The following is a 16,689-nucleotide window of genomic DNA, read 5'->3' as shown; positions in this document are numbered from 1 at the left end:
AAGCCAAAACACTAACAAGATAAATGACATGAAAAATCAAGGTCCAAGGAAAATTCCTCATCACTTGAAATAACAATGCCATTTCCATTAACACAAGTGCTAGTGATGTCAATGCCCCAACTACACACCTCTCCATCCAATAATTTATTCCAAGTGCTAACGGATCAATAGATGAGCTATAGCAAATGAATGCTACAACCCATTCCCAACACCTTATGGGCAAACCCTCAAGGAAACAAGGTACCAACATAAGCTTAGCATAATGGACCACCATTGAGAATCCAGTCAAGGCTACTACAATGCTACTTCGTGCAAGTAGACTAGCTTCTCCATCAACCACTTTGGGGTTGATCATCATTTACCCAAGCAACTTTGTAAACACATTGCTCATTATCACATGGATATGATATAAATCACAATGACTTGATCATCAATTGAGTAACGCAATGAGCAAGGCTTATGTCATTACTTCAAACGTTCATGTGAATATCAAATGCCAACTCGATTCGACAAAATGCAACATAAATGCCACACTCCACCAATAGAGGTTTACGACACCCAACACCACTAACTTTTGTTCACAACACGGACAAGCTCATGCCACTCTCTTTCTGACCAAACTCAACACTAATCCAACACCAAGCTACTCAAGGAGCAATAGTAAGGTTCCCCAGAAAAGAATTGAGCATTGCAACCCAAGTCTTCCAATAGCAAGCTTTAGACAAAATGGTTTAACGTTTCACTGCTATCCATCCCACAACTCACCATTGTAAGACCACCATCTCCAACATGCATCAAGATAGGGACTCTTGATTGCATAATGTGAACACGAGCAATGAGTCACACCTCGTTGCAAATCATTTCTCCAAGAAGAGAACATGATTTACGTTTTTGATCCTCCGTCCCCGATGCCTCTCTTTTCGGTCTCATCTTTGACCAAACCTCAAGCTTGCTTTCGCACTGCCTTCAGTTCAATCGAAGAAAAGTTTATAAGAGAGCACAGCCATGACTATTTGAACCAATAGACTAATCCCTTATAGTCTTGATTGATCCACTTATAATCATGCCTAGGAAGGATCCACTAGTGCCGTGCTAAACAGCTACGGACCAGCCTATTTGCCACTCATAGCAAACCCTCTTATGAGCCCAAGAGCAAGCTTATATAATACGGTACAAAATGGTAACCAAAACCATACCCAAGGAACAATTGCGAAGCCTTTGCACCCAAACGTGTACCCACTCGGATCATCGTTTTCATCTCTGCGTATGCTATGAGACTAGTTGCCCAATCTCATTGGATAGTATCGCTGAGACGTATTCTCTGATACCAAATGTAACGCACGTGGTTTTGACCCTTTATCCTATGGTGATTTACCATAGGATAACACCACGAAGCGGAACCTAAACCCTCTTTGTGCCACGTGACAGATGCCATGTGTCACATGCCACGTGTCCATGCCACGTGTCCACAGGAACCCAAGGTTCAGGGCCTTGAGCCACTGAACGAACGAACGGTGCCAAACTCCCAAGCGTGACGCCAAGGAGTGATGGAACCGGACCACGGAGCAGCTCCTGAGCATATAGCCCAAGGAGCGAAGGGACAAGAGCCCGGAGCGACTTGGAACAGTCCTGGAGCAACCAGCATACCAATGCCAGGACCAGCACACAAAACGGAGCCAAACGGAGTCTGGCGCTATTTCGGCATACCGGTGGCCTAACGTGAGGATATGGGTACTCCACCAGCTAGCATGGAATGGAACTTGGGCTTAGACCCAAGCCGGACGCAGAACAAGGACAGGCACGCAAGCGGGAGCTAGACTATGCCTCAGGTTGGTCGGCCATGCCCGACCTACCCACTATCCCTACTATACATTTGGAACCCCCCACAGCCCCCCCCCCCCTTGAGGAACACACGCTTTGGGCTTTCACCCCAAGCCTCCCTTAGTATCAGGAGTTAGTCTCTGGGACAAACTCAAAACTTACTAAATATGGAATGTCCTTAGATTGTGAATTTGGACACGGGACGAACACCATTGTGTTCAGGCCGATCTCTACATTCCGTAGATATGCCAAATGAGCAAATCTGGACACTTTCCATAAATAGCATTTGGGACCAAAATGAGACTAACACAAAGGGCATGATAGCGAGGGTGTTTGGCAGACACGGTAAGCTATCATCTAGCGAATATTGAGGGACCAATCTCAATATCGCGGGGGTTCCTAACACTAGCAAGTGCAAGCTAACATCATGAGTTTCTCATCACCGTGTCAAGTCTGCTTGACTAAATGACAACTTAGGATTTCCTTCCTTAGTGCCCTTCCGGTCTAAGTGCACATGTGATGACCAGTTTCTCAACTAGCTTAGGTGGAAACTGATAACGGGTCCAGCAATACCGACCTCCTGCCATCGTGGCAGTAAGGTAAGAGTTCCGTAAGGACTAGCCGATAGGTAACTTTCGATACCCGAAGTCACATGCACGACATTGACATATAGCAATTTCCAATGACAAAGTAAATCAATTATTTTGCAACGTGTCTTAGAATTGTGCATGTCCAAATAAGCTATTAAACTACCTCATACTCACCATCTTAGTTGTTCTAAAGGAAAAGCTATGGGAAGTGGACTTTTCAGCGGATGATGGACGAGGTTCTTTGTGATATGCCGGAGGTGACGGCTGACTTCATTGATGATGTCTTGATCCACCACCGGAGAAGGCGTCGAGCGTCCGAAACAAACTGTTGTCGGTCATGCTTCCAGAGAAGGCTGCCCTGTCAACTCCTGGTAGATTGCAGAGCTCTACCATGACTTCCACCAAGAGCAATAGCATGAGACAATGATGATTATGCTTCTTGGATGCTTTGTAGATTCTAGTGGTGGCAATGCTCCAAATGATGGATTTGAGGGTGCCATAACCTTCTTGGCTACTTGACTTAGAGGATGTCATCCACTAGGAAGTATACCCACAAATGCTTCCCTCATGAGGACTCTATCCCTCTTCCCATTTGATGAAGAGGTAAATATTTTATTTTGTATATCTTTCCAAGCAGAATAGAAAAAGAAAAATTAGACAAAATGGAGTTACATCTAAGTTTAGGCATTAAAAGAAGAAAGACCTAACCTATGTGAGAAGTAGTTAGGAATGATTATAAAATCATGTAGTATATAAATAACATTTAAACATGCTAGAAAACAACTCCCATTCACTGTTATATACATTTGCATTGAATTAACCATATTTTATCCCACCTATGGTTGTTATTGCAAAGTAAAGTTGAAAGAGTAATATATGTTTATCCTTACTCACACTTTTGGGGTTTGAGGCTGAGTTTTTTATTCTATTCTCTTCTATTTTTTTCTCTTCTACTCTTCTTCTTCTACATTCTCATCTCTGTATGTTTGTCACTATTTTGCAGGCAAGGGCGAGAACATGATTATAGGCAGAAAAAGCCTTACTCACTATTGAGATGCATCAAACAAGCTAAGAGCATGACTCTTGACTGAATGATCTTCTTTTTGGCACTCTCGTCAGTGATAGCAAGGTTGGAAATAAGCCATTCATTGAGCTCTTGGCTGAGAGAAGAGGAATCTGAGTGGCAAGCAAAGGAGATGTTGTTTGGAAGAAAAGGCAACTCAAAGCAAGGGATAAGCTTTGCATTATGTTCAGACTCAACTTGACTAAATATTAAACTTGTATTCACATTATTTTTAATCTAATTTAAGAAAAGTTTATGAGAGAATACAATAATGACTATTTGAACAGATAAACTAATCCTTATCATTTTGATTGATCCACTTATAATCATACATAATAAAGATCCACTAATGTCATACTAAATAACTATAGACTAACTTATTTGCTACTTATAGCAAGCCTATAAAAGACTTATTTTTACCTATAGTACTATGGTAATAACTCATCTAATAAGTTAACATTAATCTTGTCAAAAAACATATTGCCCAATCTCACTCAATAGTACTTGCTTCAAATTGGATATCCTCTCTTGATTAAGTCTCATGATATACCAAATATCAATTTAAACATGTGATCCTTAAATGTAAGCTTTTGAATTTGGATTTTTCAAGAAGCTATCTAACTTAGTAATACTTAAACCCAAAAATGCTTGCCCTAAATATTCTAGGATCCTAAATCACTATATATTTAAACCTGAATGAATTATTTCTCAAATTGTTCTTTTTAATTGCTTATAATTAACCTTTTTTATCCTTTATATATATATATATATATATATATATATATATATATATATATATATATATATATATATATATATATATATATAACATTTCAATAAACTTTATCACTAATTTGCACAAAATATTTTTTTAAAATAATGCTATCTAGATTGTTATGGATTGGTTAACAAAGGGCTTCTCAATGAAGATGACCATTTAAACTTAAACTGTAAACTGATTATGGGGGAGTGTTTTCTTAGCGCTCACCCAAACCAAACACACATTGGCGAATGTGTTACACAACATGCTTGGCAGCAGTCGTGCCATTCCCATCACAATCTCTTAGCATGAAGGCTGAATGCGTTCAGCCCTGAAATTGAATGTTCCATGCTTGATCTGGGATCTGATATTTTGTGGCTCCTTACCCATAGCCAATCGCGGGAACAGGCTGATTCGCGAGATACAAATCGATGATCCAAAGTCGTGTGATTCAAGCGATTCAGCCGTTTCAGGTGACTTCTCATCCTTTACCTGGATTTTTTTCTTTCGATTGGATTTAAAACTCCTGCTCTTTGTTGAGGATCACCAAAATGCGTAGTGCTGCTTGGCGTCTGGGGATGCCTCTGGGAGCTTTTATAATCTGGAAGATACTTGATCGGCTACGCCGGCAAGTAAGTTTCACGAGCAAAGCTGGTGACTCTTATGAAAATATTTCTGGGAAACACTGAAAGATTGCTGGCGGACGTTCTGGAGGACCATGATCTGCAAGTTCGGCAGCAGAAGCGAACTTGCTAGCGCCGTCTTTAGTCTTTTCCTGCTTGTATGTCATCAGGCACAGCTCCTCGCGTCTCTCTTCTTTGGTGTTGCACACGAAGTAAAAACGAAGCCAACTGCGCCTGTCAAACAAGATCAAGACCTCCACTCTCTCCTTGGAAACATGAAAGATGAGCTTCCAGACCTCATTGATTCCATGGAAGACTCTCCCAACTTGGATGCTTCTGCTTCTCGCCCTCTTCCTTTTCCGGATTCGAGGAATTCGACTATGGAGCTGGAGTGTTTGGAGAAGTTCCAGCAGGAATTCAAGGACAAGCTCAAGCACAGCTAGGAATGTGCTCACACAAACTTTGTCTTTCCACTCTTCTTGAATAGTCGATTGTTTCACAAATAGGTTGATGCTCATGGTCCGGCGCAAGGCGTTTCTCCACTGGTACACCAGCGAGGAGATGGACGAGCTCGAGTTCTCTGAGGCGGAGAGCAATCTCAACGATCTGGTGACCGTGTACCAGCAGTACCGGAACGCTTCCATCGACGACAATGACTTTGGGGAGGATCCAACTCGCCGCGCAATCCACAGCGTAAAAACCAGTTCCCTTTTTTTCACACAAAGGCAAAAGTTTTACTATTTTTTTCCAAGTCAAGGTTAGGTTATACTTTCTCGCTTGGATTTTTCTAACGCGCACTTTCGTCAGGTATGGATGCTTCTCTCCATCAAGAAGCTATGGTCTCTCGCGATCATGGGCCTCCAACGCTTGGAGCGCCCCGGCATGGCGGCCATCATCGAGCTTCACACCCGCGAGCTCCAGCTCCAGCGCATCGAGCAGCGCATGGACACCACCATCCTCGAGCATCTCATGGAGGCCACGAGCCAGCGCCAGCTTTAGCTCCAGGTCTTCAAGGTGGCGCTCCAGTTCCAGCTCCGGCTCCAGCGCCAGCTGCTTTCGTTCATGCTCGCGGCCACCTCCCTGGTGATCGAGCTCCAGCGCCTGCTCTCCTTGATCATGCTCGCCAGCAGCGGTGTGCCATCATCATCACGGTGATGGAGCTCCTCTGGTTGTCACCACCATCACCATGGTCACCATCATGGAGGACGCCACCAGCACCACCACCACCACCACCACCGTCGCCACGGTCACAACGCAGCAGTGGCCACACCGACACCCGCGGCAGTAGTTACAGTGGCTCGTAGGACGCCGTGGTCGCTGCTCCAGCTTCTTCTCTGGGTTTTGGTTGCGATCTTGGTGCTGCTTGCGTGCTTTTTGCTAGGGCGATGGATGTTATCTCGAAGGAAACAGTGCAGGAATGCGATCTTTCAGGACCCCGGGTGGCGGATCGAAGTGACGAATCCTCTGGCAGTTGTGGTGGACGATTCTCTGACTGAGAAGAAAGAGAGCGAGTGGAGGATTAAAGTGCTAAACGCACAGGAGGAAGACGATCTGACTATGAGCTTGTGAAAGTACGGTGCTACCAGCATAGCAAGTGGTCGAGAGGTTTAAGTGGTGGGATTAGTGTGGTCTAGATTCGCTCTAAACGGCACCAACTGACGATGCCTTACTCTCATGAAGTACCGAGGCTGTCATCTGGACTCTCAAACGGTTGATACTGCGTTGGAAGGCCTGTTCCAGTGTTTGGAGTGAAGAAGACACAGAGAGCTTCGTCGATCTGCAAAGGTCACGTCGAAGCCTCATCAAGTTTTTAAACGAATACCCCGGAAGCAACATCGTGGACTATCTTGATTGCTGGCTATGCTCAGTACAACGAACCGGACGAGCTGTTTCAACGGATGCTGATAAACTTTCGTGGCAGAACTGAAGGCTTGTGGAAGCTTGGCAGCTCTGTAATTCACTTGACTATCTCCAGATATAGAGACGAAGTCATTGCATCCGTGGCCAACTCAAGGCGGGAGTATCGCTGGTGCTGAGAATGTAGTACTGCGATGGTCACTTGCAGCTTTGTTCTGGAAGTCTAAAACCGGACGGGATTGCTTTCACTTCATCCTTACTGAGTGTAGCCATGCTGGCTTGGTCGACACAGCAATCCAGGCAATGAGCTGATCGTACGTAACTCCAGATCTGGAGCACTTTCACTGTATGGTGGTGAGGCTGTCGAGATGGCGAAAACGATGCCTTTGTTGATTATATTTTATGCTTTAAGATTTATTTCGACTTTTATTTATTGAATATGTGGAATGTTTGAAGGAGATTAAATAGTTGATATCATCGTATCTTTTATTAGCTAATAATTTTATTATTTGGCATTTTGCTCTGAATGTGATCACTTGGGAAGTGGAAGAATGTTATAGCCAGACAAGAAGCAAGCTGCAGCCTACATGCATATGGGCCTGTAGGCAAAGTTCAGAAGAAGCTTGGACACTGACAAACGTGGAATCATTCATAAGTTCGTACTTATGGGATAAAACTCACGCACATAGGGACAAGATGGCTTCTCAAGGCTGCTCTCAAGGATCAGGGGTACATTTCAGACGTGGGGGTGGTCCTAATGAAGAGTTAATGATAGTCATAATACTATTGATGATGTTATTTTAAAATTAAATGTTCCATATGACATTAAGGAGGTGAATAAACTCAGTGTATATCTTGACTTGGATGTAAAACCTATAAGAACACACATAGCAAATCTACAATCATAACTAAAGCTAGAGCAAAAAGTTAGTTTTCCTTATTTTTTTCTATACCCTATCTCTCACACTTCAAAATAGCAATGCCCCTCAAATGACAATATCCCCCATTTAAAGGAAACTACCAATCATCTCATGTCCAAGCTGCCCCAAAAATCCTTCATGTGAAGCTTGTGGACTCTTTCTTCTTTGTGCAAAAGTGCCAACAAATAGAAAGTAGAATGTTGATACAATTGGTATTGGAAGTGTATAAGAAAGCCATTGGAAAGAGGAGATGTTTGGCCCTTAAGTTTTGTTTTGGGAGTTCTCTTGTTTGAAGCAATAGATTCATACCCATGGCAAAAGACAACAAAGTGGGTAAATCCAAATTCAAGGTAATCTTGAGGCACTAGCAAGGTGGTGGCAGCACACTCCTTTGGATTAAAGCCAGGCCATAGTGGTTTAAAGAGAGATAATAGTGGGAACAATGATGTCATTATTATACCCCTTTGCATTTATTTCCTTTGGATGAAGATTAGATTTATGCAAAAGTGTGTCATTGTGATAGTGATGCATTTAAACTTCTCGATCAATAGCCATGTCTTCAGACTTCCCATATAATCTGATGAGCAAGCACACAAGTGGCAGATTCTTGTCTATATTCCCTCAAAATGTCCACCTTTGCTGTTAAGCCTGAGTGTTTGGCTGCCAGCTTGCTTGTAGAGCTTGAAAGCAAAAGTGGATATTTTGAGGAGTATTCTAAACATATCCTATGAAACAATGTTTTTTTACTTCATGCAAAGTCTAGCATCTCATTACATCCAATAGAAGAGCTCAAGGTGCATGTCCCATGATGATTATATTCCATACAACCAATGTCATGGTTTTTCATCCTCTCAAACACTTATGATGCTTCCATATGTTCACAAGGCTGCTCACAACAAATGCATCAGCTTCATATCCACACTTCGCACCCATCCTGCATGAATCTTCCATGCTCCCACTCCTTACGTATAGATCCACCAGACTCCTTGCTACAAACACATCAAGATCATAGCCCACCTTGCAAGCTGCCAAATGAAGAGCCATTCCTTTCTTGGCTTCATCATTTCCTTCAGCTGCTCATAAGTACTGTGAAAACTTGCTGAGCATCCCACACTTGGGAGTAGAGTCCAAGAGGCTGTTTAGAATGTGGAATCTATTTTTGGTGAGCAAAAGAGGTAAACTTAGTTCTTACCAGGATGGAAAATCCATTTTCCATCCTGGAATCAGCTGGCACGCTTCTCAAGTTGACAGCCTTGCTACTATGTGCTGGAAAAAGAGATTGAGTGCCAAGCTACCTTTGCAGTTATGAGTGGAGATGAAACATTGCAGGTCTACATGCAAATTCTTGCCAATACACATCGTTGCTTCTGAACTCACGATGATAGCCAGCCTCCTGCTGTACCCACAAAACGACTCCTCTTTTTCTTCTTTAGGAATGTCTCATGCAATGGCTCCTACGTCTGAAACATACCCCTGATCCTTGAGAGCAGCCTTGAGAAGCCATCTTGTCCCTATGTTCGTGAGTTTTATCGCATAAGTACGAACTTATGAATGATTCCATATTTGTCAGTGTTCGAGCTTCTTCTGAACTTTGCCTACAATCCCATATGCATGTAGGCTGCAGCTTGCTTCTGTCTGGCTATAACATTCTTCCACTTCCCAAGTGATCACGTTCAAAGCAAAATGCCAAAGCAACACTCCTTTATTTCTTATCATTTTTATAACCATTTTGGTATCCCACAACATTTTCACTATGCTCTTTTAACCATACTATTTTAATTATAGCCTCTCCATTAATTTTTCTCACTCCTCCAATTAAACTTTTAGCATATAAAGTATTGTCAAAAAGTAAAATTATTATGAATTTTGGGCAAAATATTGGGGTAGATGATGTTCCAGACCTTGATGAATTCCTGGAGAAGTATGATCCTCTTCAGGAACAATTGACAAGAAGGGCTGTTATGAGTATACTCTCAGAAATGGTTGTAAGGATTTTTCTTGGCATTACTCAATAATGGATTGGTTTTGGGAACCAAGAAAGCAAAAATTATATTTGAACTTTCTAGAGGATGTGAAAAGCTATGTTAATTATTTTATGCCTTAAATTTTGTTTCTACTTTTAGTTATTATAAAGGAAGAATTGATTTTATCATCTTTTATTAGCTAAGCTGCTATTAACTCTCTCTTTGACATGCCTAGTCTATTGTAAAGTTGTTGAGCTTGCTATCCACAAGAACACTGGCACACACTCAGACAACTTTGTGTTTCAGAACCAAAAATGTTGACAGAAAAGAGAAACAAAGTTTATAATTCTTTAAAACCACCTTTTCATATTATATATGTTATAGCCTCTTCTCTCTTTCCCAAAATAATAAAAGATAACTAAATCTCCTCCAAAAATTCCACATATTCTTCTTTTTCAATAAATAAAAGTCGAAATAAATCTTAAAGCATAAAATATAATCAACAGAGGCATCGTTTACGACAGCCTCACCACCATACAGTGAAAGTGCTCCAGATCTGGAGTTACCTACGATCAGCTCATTCCTGGATTGCTGTGTCGACGAAGCCAGCATGGCTACACTCAGCGAGGATGAAGTGAAGCACCGTCTGGTTTTAAGACTTCGACCATAACTCGGCAGTCCTTCGCGGTACTACACCAGTGATACTCCCGCTTTGAGTTGGCCACGGACACAATGACTTCGTCTCTATATCTGGAGACAGTCAAGTGGGTTACCTTCCCAATTGCCAGAGCTGCCAAGCTTCCACAAGCCTTCAGTTCTGCCACGACAGTTAAACTTTCGGCGGTTGAGCATAGCCGTTGAAACAGCTCGTCCGGTTCGTCGAGCTGAGCATAGCCGGCAATCAAGATAGTCCACGATGTTGCTTCCGGGGTATTCGTTTAAAAACTTGACGAGGCTTCGACCCGACCTTTGCAGATCGACGAAGCTCTCTGTGTCCTTCTTCACTCCAAACACTGGAACTGGCCTTCCAACGCAGTATCAACCGTTTGAGCGTCCAGATGACCGCCTCGGTACTTCATGAGAGTAAGGCATCGTCAGTTGGTGCCGTTTAGAGCGAATCTAGACCACACTAATCCCACCGCTTAAACCTCTCGACCACTTGCTATGCTGGTAGCACCGTACTTTCACAAGCTCATAGTCAGATCGTCTTCCTCCTGTGCGTTTAGCACTTTAATCCTCCACTCGCTCTCTTTCTTCTCAGTCAGAGAATCGTCCACCACAACTGCCAGAGGATTCGTCACTTCGATCCGCCACCCGGGGTCCTGAAAGATCGCATTCCTGCGCTGTTTCCTTCGAGATAACATCCATCGCACTAGCAAAAAGCACGCAAGCAGCACCAAGATCGCAACCAAAACCCAGAGAAGAAGCTGGAGCAGCGACCACGGCGTCCTACGAGCCACTGTAACTACTGCCGCGGGTGTCGGTGTGGCCACTGCTGCGTTGTGACCGTGGCGACGGTGGTGGTGGTGGTGGTGGTGGTGGTGGCGTCCTCCATGATGGTGACCATGGTGATGGTGGTGAACAACCAGAGGAGCTCCATCACCGTGATGATGATGGCACACCGCTGCTGGTGGAGCTGGATCGTGGTGGCGAGCATGATCAAGGAGAGCAGGCGCTGGAGCTCGATCACCAGGGAGGTGGCCGCGAGCATGAACGAAAGCAGCTGGCGCTGGAGCCGGAGCTGGAACTGGAGCGCCACCTTGAAGACCTGGAGCTAAAGCTGGCGCTGGCTCGTGGCCTCCATGAGATGCTCGAGGATGGTGGTGTCCATGCGCTGCTCGATGCGCTGGATCTGGAGCTCGCGGGTGTGAAGCTCGATGATGGCCGCCATGCCGGGGCGCTCCAAGCGTTGGAGGCCCATGATCGCGAGAGACCATAGCTTCTTGATGGAGAGAAGCATCCATACCTGACGAAAGTGCGCGTTAGAAAAATCCAAGCGAGAAAGTATAACCTAACCTTGACTTGGAAAAAAATAGTAAAACTTTTGCCTTTGTGTGAAAAAGAAGGAACTGGTTTTTACGCTGTGGATTGCGCGGCGAGTTGGATCCTCCCCAAAGTCATTGTCGTCAATGGAAGCGTTCCGGTACTGCTGGTACTCGGTCACCAGATCGTTGAGATCTCTCCGCCTCAGAGAACTCGGTGTACCAGTGGAGAAACGCCTTGTGCCGGAACATGAGCATCAACCTATTTGTGAAACAATCGACTATTCAAGAAGAGTGGAAAGACAAAGTTTGTGTGAGGACATTCCTAGCTGTGCTTGAGCTTGTCCTTGAATTCCTGCTGGAACTTCTCCAAACACTCCAGCTCCATAGTCGAATTCCTCGAATCCGGAAAAGGAAGAGGGCGAGAAGCAGAAGCATTCAAGTTGGGAGAGTCTTCCATGAAATCAATGAGGTCTGAAAGCTCATCTGTCATGTTTCCAAGGAGAGAGTGGAGGTCTTGATCTTGTTTGACAGGTGCATATATTTCCGTGTGGAAATTGTCCTATGAGAAAGTTTCATACAAAGCCTAAAACAATTACCCAGTTGTGGCAAATGGTGCCATTGTAATACCCCTTGTGCAGTGACAAGAGGTACGTGGTCGTCCCTGATCTTGACGAGCTTACGGATCTCTCCCAGGTTTACAACCGATTCTTTGAGCTTGATTCCCATAAAAAAACTCGGCCATGATGCACGCCATCACCTACAAAAATCCAGCGCGGTGGCAGAGAAGCCGGTACTCCACGCTGCTCGGGATCGTGTTATTGATTTGGTGCTTGACCTCCTCCTAGACACTATCCAGATAGATTGAGAGGATCTTGCAGTAGCGAGAGAATGGGTATTTCTTTGTGGAGCTCCACCATGACTTCCACCAAGAGCAGCAGCACGAGGCGATGATGATCATGCTCCTCGGATGCTTTGTAGATTCCAGTGGTGACGATGTTCCAGATGATGGATTTGAGGGCGGCTTGACTCGACTTGACTTCCTGGCTGCTTGACTCGAGGATGTCATCCACCAGGAAGTACACCCACAAATACCTTCCTGCCAAGAGGACTCTCCCTTCACCCTTGGGATGCATCAAGCAAGTGTTTTTTTCTTCGCACTCTCATCAGTGATGCCGAACTTGGAGATGAACCATTCATTAAACTCTTGGCTCAGAAAAGAGAAATCCGGGTGGCAAGCAAAGGGGATGTTATTTGGAAGCAAAGTGAGGGACAACCTTTGCCACATTATACTTTAGGTTGTTCTGGTTCTCAAAGTTATAAGTTAGGATATGTGTCACAGAGGGGATGTTGTTTGGAAGCAAAGTGAGGGACAACCTTTGCCATGAGAGACTCCATTTAGGTTGTTCCGGTTCTCAAAGTAATAAATAATGTCACCCCAGGTAATGTATAGAAATTTTCTCCATTAGATCAACGTTCTTATCACCACGGCTTTGTGTCACACCATGGCCCGGAGATGAACGAACAAATTCGTTCACAAATTTCGCTGGACTAAGCTTCATGGACCTCTTGATTCCTTGAGTGCCTATATTTACTATCCTAGTAATTATAAAAAATTAATAATGAAATCTTTGAGTTACTAGTTACTAGTCAAAATCTACATTTAGCAAATTATGTTGTAAATTCTCATACTTCGTGAAGTATCTGAAGTATAAACAGTGAAGTAAGAAGGAAAAAACTATTTGTAAACCAAGGTACGTTCATGCCCACACCTCTAATGTATCTGAAGAAAATATTCCAAGAATATTTAGCTAGGTTTTGTATGAAATAGGACAATTTCCACACCGAAATATGACATCTACCTGCTGGAGTTTCATGGGTATGAACCACACTACGGATGTGGAGCACATTGGCTGCAAATTGAAGTGGGACATCACTAGCGTCTGCGGGTGCCTACGAGTCAGCGACTGTGTATACGTTGCACTCAAGTAGTGAAGATTAAATGGAACAGAGGGAGGTGAATAATGCATTGCATTCATGTAGTATTATAGTCCCATGTTAGTTGGCAGAAAAAATAAAAATAATGAGTGATGGACACTGCATAGGAGCTTGAGAGATATCGGAAACTCACTTTCATATGGTTTGGATGGCCAGCATTGCCGCAGGAATGCCATTGAAGCTGGTCACTTGGTAATACACCCTTGCCAAGGGCAAGCCCGCATCTTCGATGCCCGCCTCAAACCCAAGTAACTTTACAAAACTGTTTTGTATGTGATCATTCCTTTAGGTGGAGCAACTTCGGAAGCAATCCCGGTTGTGGTTTCTGGTAAAGAAAAAAAACGAAACATCTTTTGCAATCGAGAATTCATACAATTCTTCTTCAAGAGCATTACAAACGGCTGCTGGAGTGTTTGGAGCCATTCTTGAAAATTGAATGGTGTGTGTGTCTTCCTCTTCTTGTGGAGCTCAATTTGGTTTTCAAGACTCTTGTGTCGCAAGGAGAAGAACACAGCGGTTGTTTATCATTCCTGAGAAACCTGGTGAGCAAGCGTGATGGAACCGGACCAATCGTCATGCGCTCAAGGTAAAATCCATTTCTTTCTTTGGTTTTTAGGGTTCTTCAATGTCTTTTAACTGGAAAAAATATCGTCCAAAATGGCTGGAGGGCGTTGCGACGAGCGAGCGCTCGCAATGTATATGCGAATCCAAGAGGAGGGATCCATCCCCAGCATCGGCCTCCTCTTGGCGGCGCTCAAGGTGTGTAGAAGCACCAGAAATCTCGCCATGGGTCGCAAGCTCCACGCCCACGCCATGGCCACCGGTAATCACCACGCCTCCAACACCCTCCTCGCCAATCTCCTCATCGACATGTACTCCAAGTGCGGCGCCATCGCCGACGCTTGCCAGATCTTCCACTCCTTGGAATCTCCCGACCTCGTCTCGTGGACATCGATCATCCAGGCGCTCTCTCGCGCAGGGGAGTTCGCCTTGGCCTTGGATTCCTACGCTGGATTGCTGGCCGATTCGCGGTGCCCGCCCCCCGATCGACTGGCGCTACTCGCGGCGCTCAAGGCCGTGGCGGGATTGATCGATCGCGATGGCGCTGCAAGGTGCCTGGAGAAGGTGAGAGCGATCCATGACCGCGCGGCCAGGGTCGGGGTGGAGCTGGATGGATTCGTGGTTGCGGCGCTGGTGGATTCCTACGCCAAGACCGGGAGCTTCCCGGGCGCGCTACACGTCTTGTGGAGCGCGCGGGAGATCCACGTCGTGTGCTGGACGTCGATCGTCCTGGGCGCTATCAATGCGGGCAATTCGAGGCTGGCGCTGGAGCTCTTCGAGAGGATGCGCGACGAGGGATGCCAGCCCGATTCCACCGCGCTCCTCGCGGCGATCAAGGCCTGCGCAAATCTGGCCGGCGAGGGAAGAGGAGGAAATCAAGATCGAGAGATTGGGATTCTTCGCAAGGGACGAGCTTTCCACTCGATGGCGCTGGCCGCGAATTTGGTCGACCTCGCCCCTGCCAACACGCTGATCGACATGTACGCCAAGTGTGGCAGCCTCCGCGAGGCGATCCAGGTCTTCGAATCGATCCGGCCGGACAGGAGGAGCATCGTGTCGTGGAATTGCCTCATCCAGGGAGCCCACAACGACGACCCCAAGCTCGCGCTAAATCTCTACTCGCGCTTGCGCGATTCTTCCTCCTGCGCGCCCAATCGAATCACCCACATCGCCGCGTTGAGAGCCTGCGCGAGTTTGGGCGATCTCGATTCCGGGCGAGAGCTGGAAGCCCGGATAAACCCTAAATGCTTTCTTCCCAGCAATGGCGATGATCCCCTCTCTCTCTCCAACGCGCTGGTGGATTTCTATGGCAAATGCGCGAGCATGGGCGATGCCGAGAGGGTCTTCTCGTCGATCCCCAGCAAGAATCTGGTCAGCTGGAGCTCGCTCATTGCGGGATACAGCCGCCAGGGCGATTCCCAGCGAGTTTTCGAGCTCTTCACGAGGATGCAGTCGACGGAAGAAGGAATCAAACCCGATGCGATCACGTATCTCTCGGTGTTATCGGCGTGCTGCCGATCTGGGCACGTGGATCGAGCAAAGTTCTACTTGGAGGAGATGCGATCCAAGCACGGCATTGCTCCTGGTATCGAGCATTACACTTGCATGGTGAGATTGCTGGGGCAGGCCAACCTCTTGGAGGAGGCGAGAAAGGTGGTGGAGACAATGCCTGTGAAACCAGACATTGTGATTTGGATGGCGCTGCTGGAGTGTTGCAAGATGTGGAAGAATTTGCAAGTGGGACGGGTTGCGTTTGAGGGTGTTATGAGAATCGATGACAAGAACGCCACGGCTTATGTGCTCATGTCTAGTATTTACGAAGAGGTTCTATAGATTAAAAATGGGTGAGATTTTACACAACTTAAAGCAAGTAGTATTTGCTGCAAATAACATATATTGTTAATTGCGATATCTGCTAGTGCTGTAATTTTGGTAGTTGCTAGTGAAAGTACTTTCCTTGACATTATTCTGACCCTTCTTATATGATTTCCTCTGGATGAGGATCAAATTTATGCTCAAATAAATCCACCTTTTTAATTAGATTTTTGTTTATATGTTCCTTGTTAGCCAAGAAAAGGATTAAGCCCCTAGTATTGGAAACCCAGGTACTCTATACGCGTTAAGTATGCGTAGAAGTAATTAAATTACTATAAAGCCCTAATTCTTTTTACAATTGATAAATTTGGAAGATATAATTGTTACTTTTCCTTTCTTATGCAAAAAGGTCACTGTTCAAGTGATTTTTTTTTATTTGATAAAATTGCTCACCTTTTAGGTGGATAATCAGGAAGGAGAAATGATTATTTTGAAGTGTTTTTTTTTTAAAAATCGTTTTGAAGGGTTTTTTAATCATGAATCTAAGAAGAAGAGTATATTCTTTATGGGTACAGTTTGACTTTGCTATATTACACAAGCATGGTTTTTATGGATTGCACAGGTGGAGCATATTGTGAAGGTGGGACATGCCTTGAAATGTTTTGGGCCACACAAATGCTACATTAATGGACTCATCTAGGCCAATTGAGCTCAAACCAATGCAAAAAACATATC

General features: G+C 44.8%; 1 protein-coding gene and 1 pseudogene across 1 annotated transcript; one reads left to right on the top strand and one right to left on the bottom strand.

The window, feature by feature from the left end:
• Positions 1-12,155: 12,155 nt before the first annotated feature.
• On the bottom strand, positions 12,156-12,978 carry LOC112348094 (annotated as a pseudogene).
• A 1,257-nt stretch (positions 12,979-14,235) lies between these two features.
• Positions 14,236-15,972, top strand: LOC112348093 (pentatricopeptide repeat-containing protein At4g13650-like). Its single transcript, XM_024680151.1, has 2 exons — positions 14,236-15,353; positions 15,543-15,972. Exons 1-2 carry the CDS (start codon positions 14,236-14,238, stop codon positions 15,970-15,972), a joined length of 1,548 nt encoding a protein of 515 aa, XP_024535919.1.
• The last annotated feature ends 717 nt before the right edge of the window (positions 15,973-16,689 follow it).

The sequence above is a fragment of the Selaginella moellendorffii genome, unplaced genomic scaffold (assembly GCF_000143415.4).
Source record: "Selaginella moellendorffii unplaced genomic scaffold, v1.0 SELMOscaffold_26, whole genome shotgun sequence".
Lineage (NCBI taxonomy): Eukaryota > Viridiplantae > Streptophyta > Lycopodiopsida > Selaginellales > Selaginellaceae > Selaginella > Selaginella moellendorffii.
The sequence above is the reverse complement of the archived record's forward strand: the minus strand, read 5'-3'. Positions and strand labels throughout refer to the sequence as shown.

What these genes read in the sequence shown, in the direction of transcription:
- LOC112348093 (XM_024680151.1), top strand. Translation starts at nt 14,236, where the DNA reads ATGGCTGGAGGGCGTTGCGACGAGCGAGCGCTCGCAATGTATATGCGA. An exon ending in TTGGGCGATCTCGATTCCGG is followed by an intron (nt 15,354 to 15,542) that starts GCGAGAGCTGGA and finishes TGCGGGATACAG; the next exon opens with CCGCCAGGGCGATTCCCAGC.